The sequence below is a fragment of the Bidens hawaiensis genome, unplaced genomic scaffold (genome assembly GCF_021521415.1).
Source record: "Bidens hawaiensis isolate Kalapana, Puna unplaced genomic scaffold, B.hawaiensis_p1.1 tig00007857_1, whole genome shotgun sequence".
Lineage (NCBI taxonomy): Eukaryota > Viridiplantae > Streptophyta > Magnoliopsida > Asterales > Asteraceae > Bidens > Bidens hawaiensis.
In genome coordinates this window covers 253231-274894 of record NW_027491544.1, presented here as the reverse complement: position 1 = coordinate 274894, position 21664 = coordinate 253231, and the positions used below count along the sequence as shown (strand labels likewise).

The window sequence follows — 21664 nt, the reverse complement described above, 5'->3', positions numbered from 1 at the left end:
TGAACTTGTAGTCTTGGGCACGCGTTCCGGAAATGACTGGGATCACCGCAGTTAAAGCACGATCTGGGTCGTGGGTTTTGGTAGGTTGGTTGTGGATTCTGCGGGTAGACTGGTGGTGTTGGCGCAATTGGATTGGCGGGAAGGACTCTACAGTTTTCAGCAGTGTGACCAGTACGGCCACATCGGTTACAAAGTCGACACGGGGTTTGGGTTGGGTGGTGAAATCTACAGGTTGGGCAAAAGGGATGGTTTCCTGTGTAAGGTTTCTTAGTTGGCGGGGCAGGGAGTGCTGGATTGGTTAAGGCATAGTTATGGACTGCAGGAGGTGCTGGGTAGGTTGACAGTGGGTTAGGCGCGTAAACTGGGGGTTGGTAAACGGGTTGCTGGACAATGGGCGGGTTGGTAAGCGCATAGGCCTTGCGCCTGCGCTTGAGGTTGTTACGGTTTGAGGGTTCTGGTTTGGTTTCTGCGGGTTCAGGGACAGTTTTGGTGGTTTTGGTCTTCTCAGTTCCCCGCAGGAACAGGGTTCCTGCTCTGACATGGTTGTCGCTAAGCACAGCGGCCAACTCGATGGCGTCAGAGAGGGTAACTGGGTTTCTGGCCCATACAGAATCTTGAATTTCCATGGGGAGACCCCCAAGGAATTTCTCTATGGCTCGGCGGGAAGGGGTAACAAGGTGAGGGACAAGCAGGCTTAGTTCATGGAAGCGCGTCGCGTACTCGCGCGCTTCACCGCTGTACTGCTTCAAGTTCCAAAATTCTTCCTCCAGGCGCTTAACTTCGTTGGGAGGGCAGAATTCTCGCGTAAGAATTTCCTTGAATTCCTCCCATGTCATGCTAGAAGCAGCCTCTGCGCCACGCGCATGGGCTACTCCATTCCACCATGTAAGCGCTCTGGATTCCAGGACACTGGAAGCATATAGGGTTCGTCTGTCTGAGGGGCATTGGGTGTGAAGGAAAGTGTTTTCTATCTTCTCGAGCCACTGGAGCATCACGGTGGCTCCTTCAAGACCTGTGAACTTTGGAGGGTTACCCGCGTTAAAGGACTTAATGTTATAACTCGAGGTGTTGGTATTGTTTTGGCTCAAAGCTTGGGCTATTGCGGCGGCCATTTCCTGGGAACGTTGCTGTCTACGCATGCGCGAGGCTTCTCTTCTCTGAAATCGGCGAGATAGCGGAGGCATTCTATAAAAGTTTTAATTTTAGTTAATATCTTGGTTTTATCGCACAGTATAACTTTATAAAGCTTGGTTTCACGGAGTTAGATGCTATCAAAAGTTAAAGTAAAATAAATGACCCAATATGCAGACTTAATAAAGGTAACAAATTCGAATCAGAAATCGACAATTCCTGCATCACCATGACTTTCCGAATTCCCAATTTAAAATATACGAGTAAACGAGTATTGGAGATTGACGATTCATGTATCACCATGACTTTCCAATCTTCGATATAAAATATACAAGAAAATGAGTATTGGAGGTTGACAATTCATGTATCACCATGACTTTTCAAGTCTCCAACCTCAGAACATAATCGTAAATGGAAATTGAAAATCAACTATTCATGTATCACCATGACTTTTCGGATTTTCAAATCCCACAAACGAATATGTAAGTAAAATCAATAAAAATCGAAATTCAACCAAAATCGAAATATCGCGAAATAGAACATAAAATCATATACCGCGCAAGTGCGAGCATATTCATAAATAACGAGTAATTAACAATAAGCGCGCAAACATGAGATTTCTCTCATGCGCGAGAAGGGACTCTTAGGTATTCTAGGCCGTTACGTCTAACCACCTATCCTAAAGTCAACGAGCTCTGATACCAATCTGTAACACCCCGACCAAAGGCGGATTATACATCGGGGCGCCACATATTGTTTCATTACTCGTGACACTATTGGTGTCAATATTTATTAATACACATTTTATCGCGCACGCGCAGCGGGGAAAATAAAGAACATAAATCAACATAAATCAATATATTATAAATTATAACATTCAAACATCATTAACTTGTCCTGATACATTTTAATTCTAGGTCCAAAAGTAAAAACGTCCTACGTGTCAACAAGCTCCAAAACAGCTACTGCAAACCTGAACATGTGTTAAAATAAACGTCAAACACTTGCGTGTTGGTGAGAAATCAAGTTTAATACAATACATAGATAACAATAAATCTGCGCGCAACATGTGTATGTCTGGTTTTCAACAAGGGTGTAATCTGATCGGGACCAACTCTAAGAGACAAGACTGCCAGTGCTCACAATTGAGCTCACAAACAAGACTAACTGTGCATGTGTAAACAAAAGAGAAAATCATAAACGAATGTTCTCCCGTGTTCATCTAATGGTACCATGAAAACTGCGGAATAGACCGTCCATACGGTTAATGATCCACACATACAAATAAACAGCCAAGTCTACGTCCTCAACACATGGGATACTGCGCGACTAAAGTTCATAAACAAGTTTGAGACTCTAAGTTGTATGAACACATGAACATCCCAAAACATTAAAAGCAAAAAGGGATTAGATACGAGATAACTCACTTGATAAACGATGCGGTGAAAGATATGCAAGAATCAACTCTTAAACAAGCAAAGTTAACCTATAATTAAGATTATTGTTTTAACGATCTGTTTTAAGTCTTGATAATAAGTTAGCATAATTAATAAGTAAATTATTATATAATATATATATATTACCGGAAAAGCAGGGCAGAACAGGGAGGAAGACGGAGGCAGGAGAGGAAGATGGCAGAGAGAGCAAGGAGCAAGAGAACAGGAGAGATTAAGTGTTTGTGTGTGATGTGTTATGAAAATATTATTATTATTTATAGGAAAACCCTAGGAGACACAAACCCTAGAAAAAGGGGAAGAGATCTCAAAAAGTAAAAGAAAAGATATCAACGGTAAAAAGTTCTGAAAAGTAAAGATATCAAAAGATATGGCAGCTGCAGGGGGCAAGATAAAGCTGACAGGGAACAGTAAAAAGCATGGGCGGATCAGATAAAGGTACTGGTCAAGCATGGCAAAAGCAGATCTCAAAAGATAATGTCAGTCACTTTTTCTACCAACCAATGGGGGTTGGTACGCATGCTGCGCCGAAAGTAACTATTCAGACATTAGATAGGTTAGGTCAACAGCACAGAAGATAAGACAACACAAAAGCATACAGGCTGGAATAAACAGAAGATACAAGGGTTAAGCGCGGGAAGGCTGAGTGCGCGAGCGCGAAGGCTGGCACAACAATCCTTAGCGCACTGCGGGAAGAATCACATCCTTAGCGTGCTGTGTGAACTAGAATTCTAAGCGCATCGCGGGAAGAACATACATTCTTAGCGCATTGCGGGAAGAACATGCATTCTTAGCGCGCTGCGAGAAGAGTTCTCTTCACGCATCGCAGGAACAAGATGTCTTCACGCAGGCTTCCATGTAAGGAGTCTGGCGCGTGGAGCTGCAGACATCCTTAGGCGGGAAGAACCAAAGGACAAGCAAAGAGGAGGGAGACAAGGCTTAAGGGCGGGACGGCGACAAGAGGGAAAAGAAGGCGGAATGAGAGAAGGAAGAGGGAGGGGACGGCGAAAAGAAAGAGAGAGAAAGAGGCGGGAAGGAAATATATATTTTTATTATTAAAAGTAAAATATAAGTATAAATAAATATTAAATCATAAAAGAAAGAGATCGGGTCAGAGAAACGGGTACCTGGGTCGGGTCGGATCAGGGCAGATGTCACAGGATTGAACCATGCTCGAAGTCTATACTTAGAACATTTGAGATCATTCTTTATTGTATCCATGCTCGACCCACCAATGTGCTCGGAACACTTGGTTTAAGCTGGATAAATCAAGTTGTTTGCTCGATTGACAATCCATACTCGATGAAGAACATCCTTGCTTGATGAAGTGTAGCTTGCTCGAAGCCTTCAACACTTAGAAGAAATTCCAGAAGATAGTCTTATAGCCATAAGACACCATGCTCGAGGTAGTGAAACCATGCTCGAACGTCCAAGCTTGCTCGTAGTCCATAGTTAGCCATTTCTTTGAGGAGGTTGAGAAGATTCCAATCTTCCTTGTAAATTTCCAACTCAACACACCTCCACTCCATCATCTCCCTCTCCGTCTTGACTGAGACAAACCGCTACTAGGCGAATCAAAAGGGGGTTAGATTTTGAAAACACATATCGGATCTGTTATGGAGGCTGATTTGGTAGTGATCGGAGAGGTATGGTGTCACACGGGCATGGTCCGATTGCTCACAACTCGAAGATACTATCATAAATATAAATGACAATATCTAATTAATTATTTTGTTCAAATAACACACACAAGAATCAAATACAACAACACAATTCAAATAAATAGATACAACCATTTAAAGTCAAGTTTGTCTTCATTAAAATCCTAAGGTCTTTCTAAATGTCCAAACTTCAATCTTCAATCAACTTGCATATGCGTAGAAAATGGAGTTTGATCAACAACACATGTTGAGTGAGATGATTACCAATTTTGAAACAACAAATAATTATATAATAAATAAATAATAAATGATAAGTGTTAAATGCCCAAACCAATCTATGTGATAATAATCAATCAAACCTTAACAAACCAAAATCAAGTATATTTGTGTGCCAATGAATCGTTGCCAAGCGAATCGGGCATTGATTACAATGACTAAATTGTCGGTTTATCTTCGCCAAGCGAATCGGGCTCCGGTTACTAAGACGGTCGTATGATCATACTAATGAGAACCCTATACAAAAGGGGATATGTTGAACCTCTCCGAAACGTTATCAAGTAAACAATTAAACGTGTATCAATTAGCAAATAGCATTCAACTGATTTTCACAAATAATTTTGTTTGCGATTTTGAGTATATATATAGCATAGAAAATATGAGTAAGTACGCATATTTCCCCAAAGCATTTGAAAACAATGTATAAAAAGGGGAATGATCAAACTCACCTGATCGATTAAGCCAAATGGAAACGAATACGACAAGAACGATAATCACTCTCCTCGAGAATTACCGACAAGAATCCTAATTAAAAGATATTATGAGTGAATTATAATGATATAATATGTATAATGGATTTGGGATTTTGATGTGAGTTAAGTTACAATTATGATTTGGTATGTTACGGATTGAACGATTGATTTCTACGGATTTTATTATTGTTTAATTATATAAAAATCATTGTTTATCATATAATCGAACTTACAAATAATTATTAATTTAATAAATATAAGTTGAGATCCATTATAATAATAATCGTTTAAATATGTAATTATAGTAAAATTTATATCTCGGACTTCTTAACGAAAGCCGGTGGTAAAATATAGTTAACACTTTTAAATACGTTTTAATATGTTTATTAAAAATAATACGTACATATATACATGTATATATATAGATATACATTTATATAAACACAAGCGAATTTATAAAGACATTTTTTACAACGAGAACATCAATTTTAGAGTCGGTTTTTAATAAAATAAAAATGATGATTTTTTTTGTTAATAAAGTATATATATATATATACATATATACACGAAACTTGTAACGAGCTATTTGTCACGAAAACTTAACTTATGATGTCGATTTAGATAATATATTGTTTATTTGATATTTAATATTAATTATAATGCATTATAAATCATTAAAATAGGCTAATAATAACTAAAAATAATAACAACAAAAACAGGGTCCATCTGGGACTCGAACCCACGACCTGTGATGGACCAGTTGATGAACACACACAGGCTGGTGTGTCAGTTGTATAAAAACTGGAAACGATTTAATATATACAAAAGTTAACTAACCTTAATTGATTATGAACCCTCGAGTTTCAATCGATCGACTCGTCCAGTGTTCGTTTAATTAACATTAGGGCTTTTGCTTAATGATGTTATACGAACTTATTTCATATTTTGATTACCTTTATCGTTGATGAATTCAGAGTGAACGACCACCACAGTCGCCGGCGTAAACGAATGATGAACCATAGGGCTTTGATTCGCGCTGGTATGAGGGAGGTGCAGTCACGAGGAATTGAGTTATGAACAAGCTTAGGTTATATAATCAAATTAGGGTAGGACGGTTTGGGTTTATGAACCAATTCTTATTATAAATGATCTTGTTTCTTAATTAGTTACGTTAGTTAGGCCGATTATGATACGGGGAATCAAAACCAAGATTCAATTCTTAATTTAGAATGATAATTGTGCATCAAGTAACTAATCGGGTCACGGATCTGGGTATTCGGGTATGGAAACAGATTCTGGGTAAATGGGTTATGAACCTAATATGCAGAAATTGCAAACTAGTCCCTGGAGTTTAAAGGTGGAAACATTATGGGTTTAGATTTTACATTTGGGCCAAATATGTACATTTTTGAAAGTTAAATATATTTTAAGTAAATATATTATATAAATATAATTTTTATAGAACTTCCTCGATAAACGTGATATTTTTAAAGGTTAAAATTTTTCGAACCATAAAACGAGTCGGTGTTTTAGATTAAGTGGTATGTGGAAAACCCGAGTTGTTACATATGGATCTAAGAAACAAGATTGAAGGTTTACGAATCTTATAACAATATATTTAAGTATACTAAATTATTAAAAAAAATACAAAAATTTTAATTTCGGATATCAGATATCCAAACAATCCGAAAATTTTCAAATTTACTATTCGAATCTGAAAATCTGGATATCCGATATTCGGATATCTGAAATTTCAGATAATTCGGATTTGGATTTTCGGATAATTCGGATTTTTTAAACACCCCTAGTGTTGACAATGGTCTGCTAGGATTATAGGCGGTGTTATGGCAGGCAATGGTGATTGTTTATAGCGGCAGTGTTATGGCATAAGATGGTGATGGTGAGTGCTTCGTTCTTCACCCTCTCCCTGATTTATCCCATAACTGTTGTTGGGTTCGATTTTTGGACCCTTGGTGGTGGTGGTGTTGTGTTGGCGATGTTTTGCTAAGGATGGTGATTGCTTATAGCGATGGTGATTGTTAATGGCAATGGCTGATTTGTCTGTGTTGTTGTCGGGTTCTAATCGGTTCTTATATGAGGCGGTGATGATGATGAAATGTAGGGTGAGCATAATCCATCTTCATAAATCTTATTTGCATCTTAGTGTGATGTAACATCTTGGATTTTTCAAACCCGTATTCATTTGCGTATAACCCAACTCGGAAACATTTTTAGATCTTTATTGTTATTGGAAATCAAATATATATAAGACTTTAAGCTTCTAATATTCACTTTAGGCCCTTCATACTTTAAAAGATGTTCAATTATTAATTTATGCATAAAAGATTCATTAATTATCCAATTCTCAAACTACAAGGACTAAAAGCGTCAAAAATTAAATTCCTCCCATTTTGGCTAGAGCACCACGTGGTGGGATGGCCCTCCCCCACCGCGCGGCGCTATGGGCAAACTGTTCAGATCGTTTTGTTTAAAATCGTTTCCTAGTTCTTTTTTTGGCCCGAAATCGCTTATTTTTAGACGAAATCAAGTGTTTTAAGCCCCAAGAAGTCCCTCAAAGCCTAGATACATGTTCATATACATTAGCCCTTGTCCAAGAACGAAATCCTCTGTTTATTCTATTGATTTGATCATTAAAGGCACATTCGGTTCTTAAACGAGTAAGTTACCATATTTAGTTAGATTTAGTGAATCCTATATAAACATATCATTATTTCTCCGCCACAAATCATCCCTAAACCCTAATACACAAATCCCAGCCGTCACCTACCTCTGCCATACTCAATCTTCTTCGGTTTTCGCGTTATTGTTGAAGATACAAGTTAAGACGGTTGACTTTGCTTGCTTTAGGATCTTTGACTCTTCATTCCTCTTTATCCTTTCACTTTCCGGGTAAGTTATAAACATAGAAATCATTCATATATATTCCCTAGTCAATAACCTTCAATCAATTTCGATGGTTGAAGGGTGTTGACTGGTCAAATCGTTTAAAACTCGTTAAAGGACAAAATAGTCAACTAGTTTGACTTAACGTTTTTTCATACTTCTGATCGGATTCAACGTTCGGTCCAGAAGACTTTTATTCTTGTAAAAAAATTTTAAGCCTACTGAATAAAACCCGACTTCCGACTCGCTGTTCGGATTCTGGTCAGTACCAACTCGCTTAAATCCTAAATATAACATAACTTGAGTTCTAGATGTCCGTTTGGATCAATTCCAGCGGCATTAAGTTTTTTTTTACTTATATTATCATATCTCAAAGTTTCAGGTTCTAATCATTAATCTCGTTCGACGCGTAGTGGACGACTCGCTTAATCTTTAGTTCGTTTATCTTAATTATTAATCACTTGCCTTTAATCTAAGGTGGGTTTTATCATTCCCCTATTTTACTCAGTTTTCTAAAATGTTTTGGGACATATGCGTATATCATACTATATATATATCTATATCAAAAACAGGAAACGTGTAATTGTGTGTGATTAATCAAATATACTTGTTATGTGCTTACTTGTTTATGTGTGCATTCGTTTGACATATCCCCTTGTGGAGGGTTCTCATTGACCAATTCCCGAGTCGCTTGGCAACGGTCTTATTATTATTATTTGCTCATTGTTGATTTACCGGCGCCCGATTCGCCTGACAATGGTTTAATCGACAACTTATTTGCTCATGGTTTGATTTCATTACCGCATTTATTACGTTTTGCTTATTTCTCTTATTTATTATATTAACATTATTTTATTGCAAAACTGGTGATAAACTCACTCAACATGTGTTGTTGACAGACTCTGTTTTCTACGCATATGAAGGTTGCTTAAGTTGAAGTTTGGACACTTAGAAAGACCTTAGGGTTTATTGAAGACAAACATGTATATATATTTGAATTGTTTGTTGTATTTGAATATTGTGTACACATTTGAAATAAAATAATTAAATAGATATTGTCACATTTTTATTATGATAGTATCTTCAAGCTGTGAGCAATCGGATCACGCCCCGGCATTTCCGCCTTAGATTGGGGTGTGACACGTGACATTCCAGATGGCAATTGTTATGCAATTCTGATTTCAGCCAACGACAGATTTGGACAAGAAGAAATTTCGTTGCTACATCCTTTAGTAGTTCTATGCTTGTGCATCATTCGATTTGAAATTTGAGGATTCGTCAAACGACAATTTGAAAAGTCGGGTATGATTTGACATTTTAACTTGTAAATGCCCATTTAAGGAATGCTCAAACGACTATTTGAAAAATAACGTGAGATTATAATTGCGACAAGCAAACCTCTAGAACAAAGGCTGCTTGGTCTGTCACTTATTATTTAATTTAAGTATTTAATTTGATCATTACAAATTAATTTAACGTGAAATTTTGTCTTATGAAATATAAAACTATATAACGTGCATATTCCTTTATCACTGATTTTCTAACCATCATTTAATTGGTCATTACAAATTAATTAAATGTGAAATCGTAAAATATTTTGTCTTATGAATTACAAAACTACATACCGTACATTTTCTAACCATCATCTTTATATAAATATCATTTGCGGTTAAAAAATACTGATTTTGCACATCAGGATAACAATATTGGTATAATATTTAAAAATAAATGCATTTAATTGAGTAATTTGATATCTCCAAATAATTAATATTTAATACAAACAACACTTCTACATTTTTTTAAAAGCAATTGTTAAACTTATAACAAGTGAACAACATTATGTTAAGTTAAAAAGATAAAATGCTTGATTTTAAAATGTTAACTTTTTTAACATTAGAAAGTATATAAAAGTTACACGTATTAAAAATAATTGCGGTAGCAAGTTGAAGAAAACAACGATTGTGACTTTATTTATAACTAGATTTTATCCCTCGTATTACGGGGGTTGTTTTACATTATTCATTTTTAATATTTATATATGTATATTTGGATTTTAAGTTTATGTATTGTAAAAAGTTAATAATTAATATACTTTGAGGTTTGATGATGAAATGGTTTCACAAATAAATGATATGTTATAATCCGATTTAAAAGCTATCTGGACTTGGTGATACACATTACCCGTTTATTTTCTTTATTATAAAATTGTTTCTTAATTATAAATAATATCTTTTTACAGAAAATAGGATATTAATTTTTAGTATATCCCTATTTTATAGGATTTTCATATCAAATATTTGATTAGATTATTTTTTTAATATAATGAGATGTTATAACCCGTTTAAGAGCTATCTGGGTTTTGGTGAGATCTTTACCCGTGAGAAGCCTTCATTTACAAATAAAGCAATCTTATGGCTTGAGAGAATGGTTGTTTTACATTTTTCGTTTTTTAATACTTATTTTTTGGATTTTAATTTTCTTTATTGTAAGAAAATTAATAATATACTTAGGGTTTGATGATGAAAGGGTTTCATAAATAAATGATATGTTATTTTTACTTTAAAATTGTTTATTAATTATAAATAATATTTTTTTATTTTTAAATTGGATATTAAATTTTAGTATATCCCTATTTTATAGGATTTTCATATCAAATAATTTGTAAAATTAATTTTAAATTTAATGAGATGTTATAACTCGTTTAAGGGCTATCTGGTTTTGGTAAGACCCATACCCATGAATTTGGGTTAAATCAATGAGAAGCCTCCATTTAAAAATCAAGCAATCTGGTGGCTTCCATAAAAGAGGGGAGCGACCACATCGCGACACGTAGGATTTTAGGGGTTTCGTTTATATATATTATAGATATTATGATTTTTGATAGGGTATAAATAACTAACATTTATTGAAATATACAAATAACTAAGGCATATACTTGATTAGGGTCGCAAACTTATCGGAGCGAACTAAACAATGTCTTGTTAATGCTTGTTTGTTAAGCTTTTATCAGACAAATGAACGGTTCACGAATACCAAACCGAACAAAATTTCTTGTTCGTATTTGTTCATTAAGAAAATGAACTTGCTCGTGAGTGCTACACGCTCGCAAACGAATGATACACAAATGAACACAAACAATGTTTAATCTGATTTGCTAACTAAGAATGTCCGGTGCCAATAGTTTGGTCCAGCTACCAAGCTTTTGTGCTGGTATTTTTTTAACATTCGTATTTATATGTTATTTTACAAATAAATTAATCACATAATAATCATTTATATTTTTGTTTTATAGTTAACAATTTTGCTTAAATGTATATGATAAGATTATAAAACTCATTAAAAATATTATTAAAAACCTTTAATAAGCAAACCCAAAACAAATATTAACAAACATAACCACACGTAAACGCACATATTATTGAACATTCACCAGCACAATTGAATTCTCATGTCATCTTTTCATGTTCGTTTATATATTAAACGAACGAACGTAAACGAACATTCAACCGAACGTTTGGTTCATTTATAGCCTTACATTTGGTATTATGATTTTTAGTAGGGTATATAAAACTAACATTTACTAAAAAATTTGAAGAAAATGAAGGTCCAATATTCATATCCTTTAAACCACAAGGGCTAACTTGCAATACTTAAAAAATAGAAAAGAAGGCTGGAAATCAAAGTAAAAGAAGATTAAAAAAATAAAAAAATGGTTTATGGAGATGAGAGAGAGAGAGAGAGAGAGAGAAAAATGGTTTATGGAGATGAGAGAGAGAGAGAGAGAGAGAGAGAGAAGAGTTGTTGAAGTCTTGACCTTTCAAGACACAACAGCATCTTTCCTTCCCTTTGATTCTTTCACTTCAAATACTTGTTTTCAATTCAGCATACACAGACTTCACCACATCAACACTCCATTAATGTGTGTGTGTGTTTGTGTGTGAGAAAGAAAGATAGAAAGAGAAAGAGTTAGAGAGGGAGAGAGAGAAAGAGATTCAATTAATTGATCCATCTACACATCTTTATCTTCTTCTTCTTCATCATAATATCACCATACCCAAATCCCATTTGCAATCTGCTCATGCAGCATCACTCAACAACAACTACAGACCTCCTACCATTTCAGCATATTCTCAGGTACTATGTTTATTTTGTCTATGTGTGTGTTTTGCCTCTTTTAGTTGCTGCAACTAGACATGGTTTTTTTTTTTTGGTAAGTCTTGACAAGGTTAAAGTCAGTAAGATTGGTTTCAAGGGAAATTAGTTGATTGATCAATGTGTTTTTGTATTTATGATGTTTGTTTGTTATTCTTTTATACAAATCAAATTGCTTTTTCAAGTTTCTTGATGAGGGTGTTAGTTGCAAGATTATCAGTTTGATTTGATCAGTATGTGATTAAAGAAAGCAAATTTGAATTCTTTTGTTATCTTTATGATTTTGGGTTCCTTAAAAATGAAATCTTGGAGCTTCAACAACCAGTTTCTTGATTCTTAAATCACAGTGTGTGTATTTGTGTGAAAGTGTGTGTAAAATAAATGACAACAAGAACAAGATTATGTACTTGATTTGATCAGTATGCTAATAAAGAAACAAAATTTGAATCTTTTTGATTATTTAAGGCATAAGTTATAAGTTACAAAGTTATAACTTATGACTTATATACACTCACAAAATCTAACTTTCCCAAACACCTTATGACTTATAACCAATAAGTTATAAGTTATAAGCTATAAGGGGGGTTAAAATAAGGAATCCCAAACACCCCCTTAGGGTTCCTTAAAAATGAAATATAGGAGCTTCAAGAACCAGTTTTGTTGATTCTTAAACCACACTGTGTCTATTTGTGTCAAAATGTGTGTAAAATGGATGACAATAGCAAGATTATGAATTTGATTGATTAGTATGTGAATAAAGAAGAAATCTGAATTCTTTTGTTATCCTTTTAATTTAGGGTTCCTCCAAAATGTCAACTTGGAGCTCCAAGAACCAGTTTCTTGATCAGGGTTTTACTTATTTGTATAACAATAATAAAATTATCAATTTGATTTCATCACTATGCTAATAAAGAAAAGAAATTTGAATTCTTTTGTTATCCTTTTGATTTAGGGTTCCTTAAAAATGAAATCTTGGAGCTTTAAGAACCAGTTTCTTGATTCTTGAACCACACGGTGTGTATTTGTGTGAAAGTGTGGGCAACATGGACAACGGCAACAACAATAACAAGAATGAAATACCACCAACCGAGGAGCTAGTAAAGAAAATTCATGATTTAGAAGAAAGCCATGCTCGCCTCAAACAAGAAATGTCAACGCTAAAGATTTCAGATGACAACCAAAAATATGACCGCCAAAGGTCGAGTTCACTATCCCCCCGTCGACCTCACCGGAGAACCATTGGTGGGGCTGGTGGGTTTTTTGAGGGCGGGGCTGTGGGGGCCTTCAAAATGGGTTCTGCATCTTTTCGGCATTCTTCGCCATTGAGGAGAGAAACCCGCAGTGTTGATGTTAGTTATAGTAGTAATAATAATAACAATAGTTATAATATTAATATTAATAATAATAGGCATGATGGTTGTGTCATGAGTGGTGCCGCCGCCACTGAGGAACATGGTGGTGGTGGTGCCACTGAGGAGCGTGGTGATGGTGGTGCCACTGAAGGGGAGAGTGGTGGAGTTTGTGGACCCTCGCTTGTGAAGCTAACGGAAACACAGTATTTGAATATATTGCAATCTATAGGCCAGGCTGTTCATATATTTGATCTCAATGGGCACATAATTTATTGGTGAGTTAAAATCATTGTTCAGTGAATCTGTTCTTCACTTTCTCTTGATTTTGATTGCTATTGTAATTATTAAAGAAGTACAGTTGGCAATGTTAGGATCGATAATCGGAAGAAAACAAAAGCACCTTATATAATAGTTCAACATTTTCTCTTAATTCATAGAAGTAAATTTTGTCAATATGGATTCTTGATTACTTTGGGTTTATTGGAAAAGAGTAGGAGTAGAAGGGTAAAAAATGGGCAAGTTGGTTAATGGGTCAATAGTCAATATGGGTTTGACCCTTTAAGCTGTTTTTTTTTTTTAAATTTTACTCATTTGACCCGTTAGAGACAAAACATGACCCGAATAGGCGGCAAGTTTGTTTGACCTAAATAGGCTTGTAAATGAACAGAACGAACAGTAAACCTTTCAACCGGAAGTTTGTTTATTTGCTTTTATTTATGCTCGCTGCTTTATGTTTATTTAAATCTTGTTTATAAACGAATGAATATGAACAAAAGTTTGTGTACATTTATGTTCGTGAACATTCGTTTACGTTTGTTCATTTAAATCCGTTTGTTTGCCTTTATTTATATTCGATCATTCGTTTACGGTCGTCAACATATTCATTTAATTTCTTTAGGTCCATTAAAAATAGTCTAGTTTTAATAACTTTTTAGGCCCAATACATTGTTGTCACATTTTTCTTTTAATTGGTTTTAGCTCAATTATGTTCGTTTATCTATGTTAAGTTATGTTTGTTTGCTTGCTTGTTTACGTTTGTGCACCGTTTGTTTATACTGTTCACGAACGAACATAAACGGTCACGTTCATTTTCTTAACCAAAGAACACTGACAAGAAAAGCCCGCTCTTTGAGTTGTTCATGTTAGTTCGGTTCATTTACAAGCCTACAAATCGACGCATTCATAAGTACATGAGTCAGAAACAGGAATTATGTTTTAACATTGTGCACCAATTGGAAATTTGTAGGAACCGTACAGCCGAAGATCTTTATGGTTACACAGCTGCAGAAGCTCTCGGAAAAACACCCAACGAGCTTTTTGTAGAACCGGAAGATTATCACTTTGCTGATGATATCATACACAAAACAATAAAAGGGGGAGGTTGGTCGGGTCTATTTCCAATTAGGAACAAAAGAGGGGAAAAGTTTGTTATTATTGCCACAAATACGCCATTTCGTGATGAAGATGGGACATTAATTGGGGTTATAAGTGTATCAAGTGACACCCGCCCGTATCGGGATATGAAGCCCGTGGGTCATATTAGTGCACCGAGACGGATTGCTTCGGCTAAACTCGGGCTTGATCCTCAACAACCTCTACAAACTGCAATCGTCTCAAAAATTTCAAGTTTGGTGAGTCTTTTAAGATATTAATATAGATAGGGGGTCAGGCGGGCTCAGGTTGAAAAAGGTTATTTTTAGTGCAAGTCAAAACCGGGTTCAACTAACATGTGCGGGTCCAAACCGGGTGTGTATGGGTCATTTGGGGCACAAACTGAACCCAAAACCGAATATTCACCTTTTGAGTGTTGAAAACTGTTCTTTTTCGGTTTGGTTTGGGTTCGTTTCGGTTTCGGTTTTTTGTGGTTTTACCATTTTGTTGATTAATAGTTAATTGCTTATTTACAATTGGGTCAAAGTGGGTTATACTATTTATCAACTTCTTATTAATGACTGACTTACATTCGAAATAAAAAAAATGAAAATCCATAAATTCAGTTTGGTTTGGTTTTTTAATTACATGTAAAATCGAAACCGAACTGAATATCGGTTGTTGTGAAATATAAAACCAAACCGTTGGGTTTGTTTGTGTTCTGTCATTTTGGTTACCAATAAGTTTTGTTGGTTTCATGCAGCCGCTATTGACACAAATACACCTTTTTCTCCATTTTGTTTTTTTTAATATTTTAAGTGTTATGAAATTATGATCACATAAACAGAATTATAACAATAATAATAATCTAAATTTTTGAATAGAAATAATTTAGGAGTTAGGTTGACTTTCAACCCCTTTGATCCCTTTTAGCTATTCTTTTATGTGACCAATTTTTCTGTTTGAAATAGAACACATCCCAAATCAACCTAGCTATAACAAGTAAGCAGGTCAAAATTAGCATGCCGGGTTTGGTTCACTTTGACTCACACACTTTTTTCTTTATTTTTATTTTTTGTAAATAAACTAGTATTATGTTAATTACAATTACATAAACAATATTATTACAATAATAATCTAATTTTTTTAATAGAAATGATTTTGGAGTTGACTTTGGTTGACTTTCAACCGCTTTGACCCGTTCTCCTTAAAGCTATTTTTTATTTGACCCATTTTACCCGTTTGAGATAGAACACAACCCAAATTGACCCATTTATAGTAAGTAAATGACTAAACGGGTCAAAGTGCCACCTTGGTGGAAAATTAAGGACCCACAGTTAATTACTCCTTCGTCTTGTGAAATTTTATGTAACAATGAATCTTGACTATTGAAAACACCACAACAGGCTTCAAAAGTCAGCAACAAGGTCAAGTCAAAAATAAAACCCGGAGAAAACTTCACGGATCAAGATGGCGGGAGTGCAGACGGTCATTATTCTGAAAATGAGATAAACGCCCCTGACCATAAAGACGATGGATATTCAAGCGGAGCCAGCACCCCAAGAGGTGATAATCTTCCTCACTCGCCATTCAAAGACCAAATTAGTGGAAAGCCCTCAACAGATTCCGGTGATGAAGGTGAAAACAAACTCGGTATCCACAAGATTCTATCTTCAAAAGCTGAGGCGTGGATAGGCAAAAAGGGAATTACATGGCCATGGAAAGGAAACGAACGAGATGGAGATTCCAAAACTGGTCGGTTCGGGTTTAACTGGTTGCATAATGAGCAAGAACACGAGTCGTCGAGTCAACAGTCGGGTTCGTCGAAAGTGGAAAGTCAACAGTGGGAGAATAATAATAATAATAATAATAATAATAATAGGAATGAAGCTCCAGGGTCGTGGTCGTCTTTTAACGTTAATAGCACCAGTAGTGCTAGCAGTTGTGGCAGTACAAACAGTAGTGCCATTAATAAAGCGGATATGGAAGTTGATAACTTGGATTATGAAATTTTGTGGGAAGATTTAGTGATTGGAGAACAGATTGGACAAGGTATGATATTTTGTTTTTGGGGGGGAATTTTGAATTTGACAGTAATTTCACTTTTTCTATGTTTTTTTACTGTTTTAAATGCTTTGATAGGTTCATGTGGGACGGTGTACCATGCGCTATGGTATGGATCGGTATGTTCTTCATCTCTTTTATTAGCAGAATGACAGTTTTACCCTTTTGACTAATTTTTAAATGCCTTCTTTGAGTTTAATGATAGCAATGTTACTCATCTTTAGGGGTGTTCAGATTTCGATTCGTATTCGAAACATTCGAAATTCGATTCGATTCGAATTCGATTATTAAGATTCGAATTCGGTTTTAAAAAATTCGAATTCGATTTGATTCGTATTCGAGTATATTAATCGAATACGAATTTATGATTTATTATTCGATTCGATTTGAAATTCGAATTCAATTTATATATACATATGTATATATAATTATAATTTTTTATTTGTGTCAAATCCATAAATAATAAATGTCCATTACAAATTATTAAACCCAATATGCCATATTATTGTTTCCTAGCTTATACTAATATGGGTGTTATTTACTTCTCGTTTTTTGAATATTTTGAATTTATACTATTTGTAGTTTAATTTTGAATTTATTATCATGTGGTATGTAACTACTTTAAATTTATATGTTTCTTTTGCAATTATGATTATGGTTTTCGAATTTTTGGCATAGGTAAACTTGAATTAGATTGTACTTATTCGAATTCGATTCGAATTCGAATTTCAAATACGAATTCGAATCGAATTTCGAATTTGGCATATCATACGAATACGAATTGAATAGTTCAACTTTTAATCGAATACGAATTGAATACTGGCAAAAAAACAATTATTCGGATTATTCGATTCGATTTAACTTGAAAATTCGTTATTCGATTCGATGAACACCCTACTCATCTTACTCATCTATATATACCTTGTATTATCTTTGATGCTAAAGTATAGTCAACGCATGAGAACTTTTCTCTGATGTCATGGTAGCTATAGGTTTTGCCTAGATTAGTTATATTGTTAGAATGCAAATATTATCTCGGCTATTTCATTTTGTACATACTTCCATTCAAATTTAGGTTCAAGATTTTCAGTAAACAGATTTCATATATGAGTAGGCACAATATGATGTTTGGAGTCGTGTTATGTTACTTCCTTACTTTCATTGATGACTACTCTCGTGTCCTTTTGGCTTTACTAAACGTAAAAAAACCATTCAGAAGTCTTTACACTTTTTTGTTTGTTTTGTGTTGAATTCAAGACACATTCAGATAGTGCAAAAGATTGTTTTTCTCAGTCCTTTTGTTCTTAGAATGTAAATATTTAATTAGGCCCAACACTGTAATGGGCCCGTAGGGTTACTAGTCTATAGTATACTTTGTGTTATCTTGATGTTTAATGTATGCAAACCTTTAGTTTCTCTAATTACAAAACTATCTAACATATGTTGTGTAAGCAGGATGTTGCTGTGAAGGTTTTCTCAAGGCAAGAATATTCAGATGATGTCATATTATCATTTAGACAGGAGGTATCTCTGATGAAAAGGCTTCGGCATCCCAACATTCTACTCTTCATGGGCGCTGTAATGTCACCTCAACGCCTTTGCATTGTCACAGAGTTCCTTCCCCGGTTGGTTCTCCGTTTACTTTAACCCCCCCCCCCTGCACGCATGCATACATATGTTGTGTATATATGCATGCATTTGATGTGGATATTATTTTATGCAGTGGCAGTTTGTTCCGGTTACTTCAAAGAAATACAACTAGATTAAATTGGAGACGGCGTATACATATGGCCGTGGATATAGTAAGTAACAATAGAATGTTGTTTCTGTTTGTTTGTTATCAAATATTTTCTAAAACTTGGTGGTCCCTACAGGCGCGAGGCATGAATTATCTTCATCATTGCCACCCACCCATCATTCACCGGGATTTGAAATCTTCAAATCTTCTTGTCGATAAGAATTGGAATGTAAAGGTTTGTTTCATATTAATATATTATTTAATATCTCGTGGTGTGTTCTTGATATTGACATATAAGTTTTAGGCAATTTAGTTATTAAGGGAATTTAAGTCAATTTATCCGAAGTATATATATGTGTGGTGTGCGCATACTATGCATATATGTGTGTGCCACTGGGGGGTTGGGGGGGGAGGGTTGAAATCACACTAATTTTGACGTTATTTTACTAATTTCGTGAAAATAACGTTTAAAGTGGTGGAAGGTTAATCATGCATCATTTGGTGGCGTTGATAGCCAAAAGACAAGGGTACATGCACTAATCGACCGGTGTCCCGTGGTTGATTGCTATGTGCCTTATGTCCAAGGCTTGACGCAAAATAACTATCGAGCCGGGGATCTCACCGGAAAAAACATCTCTATTCCTACAGGGTAAAGGTAAGGCAATTTAGTTATTAAGGGAATTTAAGTCAATTTATCCGAAGTATATATATGTGTGGTGTGCGCATACTATGCATATATGTGTGTGCCACTGGGGGGTTGGGGGGGGGGGGGTTGAAATCACACTAATTTTGACGTAGAGGTAAGGCTGTCTACATCTTACCGTCCTCAGACCCTACCATAGTTTTGCTATTGGTGGGATTTATCGAATACGATAATGATGATGATCCAAAGTAAAGTATGTATTAGTTAATTACATAAATGGTCCATTTAGTTAATAAAGGGTAGTTTAGTCTTTTTACTCACTTTTAACAAAAAAGATAATGGAAGTAAGTCGTTGATCCCAAACTTGTTACAACTTGAAATCACGAAACCCGAGTTGCAATTTTTAGAACTTAGTACCTAAATATGTGACTTTGGCTAAACCACATGGGTCATTTGTGTAATTAACTTTTATCATATATTTTTTCATTTTTTCGAATTGAATAGGTTGGGGATTTTGGTCTCTCTCGTATAAAGCACGAAACCTACCTTACAACAAAGACGGGGAAAGGAACGGTAATTACTTATTTACCCTTCTTCAAGCTTCCATCATTCAAGGGTAGTTTAGGCATTAGAACGAGTTTCTTTAATAAACGTTTATTTTTCATTTTCAACTTTTAGCCCCAATGGATGGCCCCTGAAGTTCTTCGAAATGAACAAGCTGATGAAAAGTAAGTTCTATCCCTGTAACCAATCGTTATCATTTAATAGAATTTAAACGCTTATAAAGTTTTAAAGTTTATAATAATATTGTTTGAAATATGTAGGTCTGATATATACAGCTTCGGTGTGGTATTATGGGAACTCACCACGGATAAGATTCCTTGGGATAGTCTTAACTCGATGCAGGTACAATATTTATTTTCCAGAGTTTTTAAGGTCAAGCTTAGCGTTTTCTATAACTGAAACATATGAGAATATGGAAGAAACCTAGACATTGAAATGTCATATGTGTAGACTATTACAAATTATGTAAAGGTTTTATTATGGTTATTATTATTATTTTATTTTTGTTACGAATCAAAGAGTTGAAAATTACAGGTGATAGGAGCTGTAGGATTCATGAATCAACGGTTAGAGATTCCCAAAGACGTGGACCCACAATGGGCTTCTCTTATCGAAAGCTGCTGGTGCAGGTTCGTATTTTATCTTTAACTATTTATATATTTAGGTATATTATTAGGGGTGTAAATGAGCAGAACCCAAGCTCGCGCAAGCTTGAGCCCAGCTTGTTTTACTTACGAATCGAGCTCGGCTCATTTTCGAGCTTTATTTCTTAGTTTGAACTCGGGTTGTGCGTTGTTTTTTAAGCTTGAGCTCGGCTCATTTGTAGTTATAATTAAATTTATTTATATACAACATAATATTTATTTTTATTGTCATTTTATATATAATAACTGTTTTATAAATATTTATTAAATATTTTAAATAAAGATTATATATAGATTATAAATAATAGGCTCCTTTACGCTTGCGGGCCAGCTCAAGCTCGATAAATGAAGCCCGGGCTCGTTTGTTAAACAGGCTTAGTTTTAGGCTCGAGCTCGTTTAAGCTTGGCTCGATTCCAGCTTTTAGTGATTTGGTCTCGAGTAGCTTACCAATGGCTTGGCTTGTTTACGCCTCTATGCATATACGATTATTTGCATTATGTGTTATAAAAGATGAAACAATCTTATTTAAGGCTTTTTGTTTTTTTAGTGATCCACAATTGCGACCGATGTTCCAAGAAATACTAGACAAACTTAAAGATTTGCAGAGGAAGTTCACCGTTCAATTTCAGGCCTCGCGTACCGCCTCTGGCACCACCACCGCTGCCAAAGAAAACAACGGCCCAAGGGAACCGTAAAAGAATCACGAGTGTAAATCACTTTGACCCTTTTTTTTGTGCTGCAAAGTATTTTGAGTGTCGTGGTGCCATGTCTGTAGTCGAGTTGGTTGGTTTTTGTATGCTGATTTGGCGGTCGGTCGGTCGTGCGCACTGTTGTTGAAACATGGTGGTCAGTCGAACACTAGGCGCCATTGTTTTGTGGTCCATTAGGAACCCTTATTGTTTTGTATAGAGTACATGAATTATCTCCTTTTAGGATTATTGCAAAAGCAAGGGAATCTATGTAGATTTGGAGTTCTTAATTTGGCTTTTTACACACTTGTTTATCAAAAACATTTTACAAGAAACTATCTGAATCATTTGTGTCAATGTATTAGTTTTGTCTTTTTATATTTTATGTTATTTATGTGTAGTTTATGTGCCTAGGAAACCATCAAATTAATTTGTTTCTATATTATATATTTATTTTGCATTGTATCTACACATGGGTAAGCAATATAACTATTGGGATCATTTTAACTAAATTCAATCAATGAACACTTCATACAAGGACCAATGA

General features: G+C 35.1%; 1 protein-coding gene across 1 annotated transcript; it reads left to right on the top strand.

Moving 5' to 3' along the window:
* Positions 1-13007: 13007 nt before the first annotated feature.
* On the top strand, positions 13008-21410 carry LOC143636284 (uncharacterized). Its single transcript, XM_077103922.1, has 12 exons — positions 13008-13678; positions 14650-15034; positions 16181-16826; positions 16917-16957; positions 18294-18463; positions 18562-18640; positions 18713-18811; positions 19724-19792; positions 19898-19947; positions 20044-20125; positions 20318-20412; positions 20976-21410. Exons 1-12 carry the CDS (start codon positions 13095-13097, stop codon positions 21121-21123), a joined length of 2448 nt encoding a protein of 815 aa, XP_076960037.1. The 5' UTR covers positions 13008-13094; the 3' UTR covers positions 21124-21410.
* The last annotated feature ends 254 nt before the right edge of the window (positions 21411-21664 follow it).

Coding starts and splice junctions, on each gene's coding strand:
- LOC143636284 (XM_077103922.1), top strand. CDS start 13,095: ATGGACAACGGCAACAACAATAACAAGAATGAAATACCACCAACCGAG. Junction 15,035..16,180: donor TCTCAAAAATTTCAAGTTTG/GTGAGTCTTTTA, acceptor ACACCACAACAG/GCTTCAAAAGTCAGCAACAA. Junction 16,958..18,293: donor ATGCGCTATGGTATGGATCG/GTATGTTCTTCA, acceptor TTGTGTAAGCAG/GATGTTGCTGTGAAGGTTTT.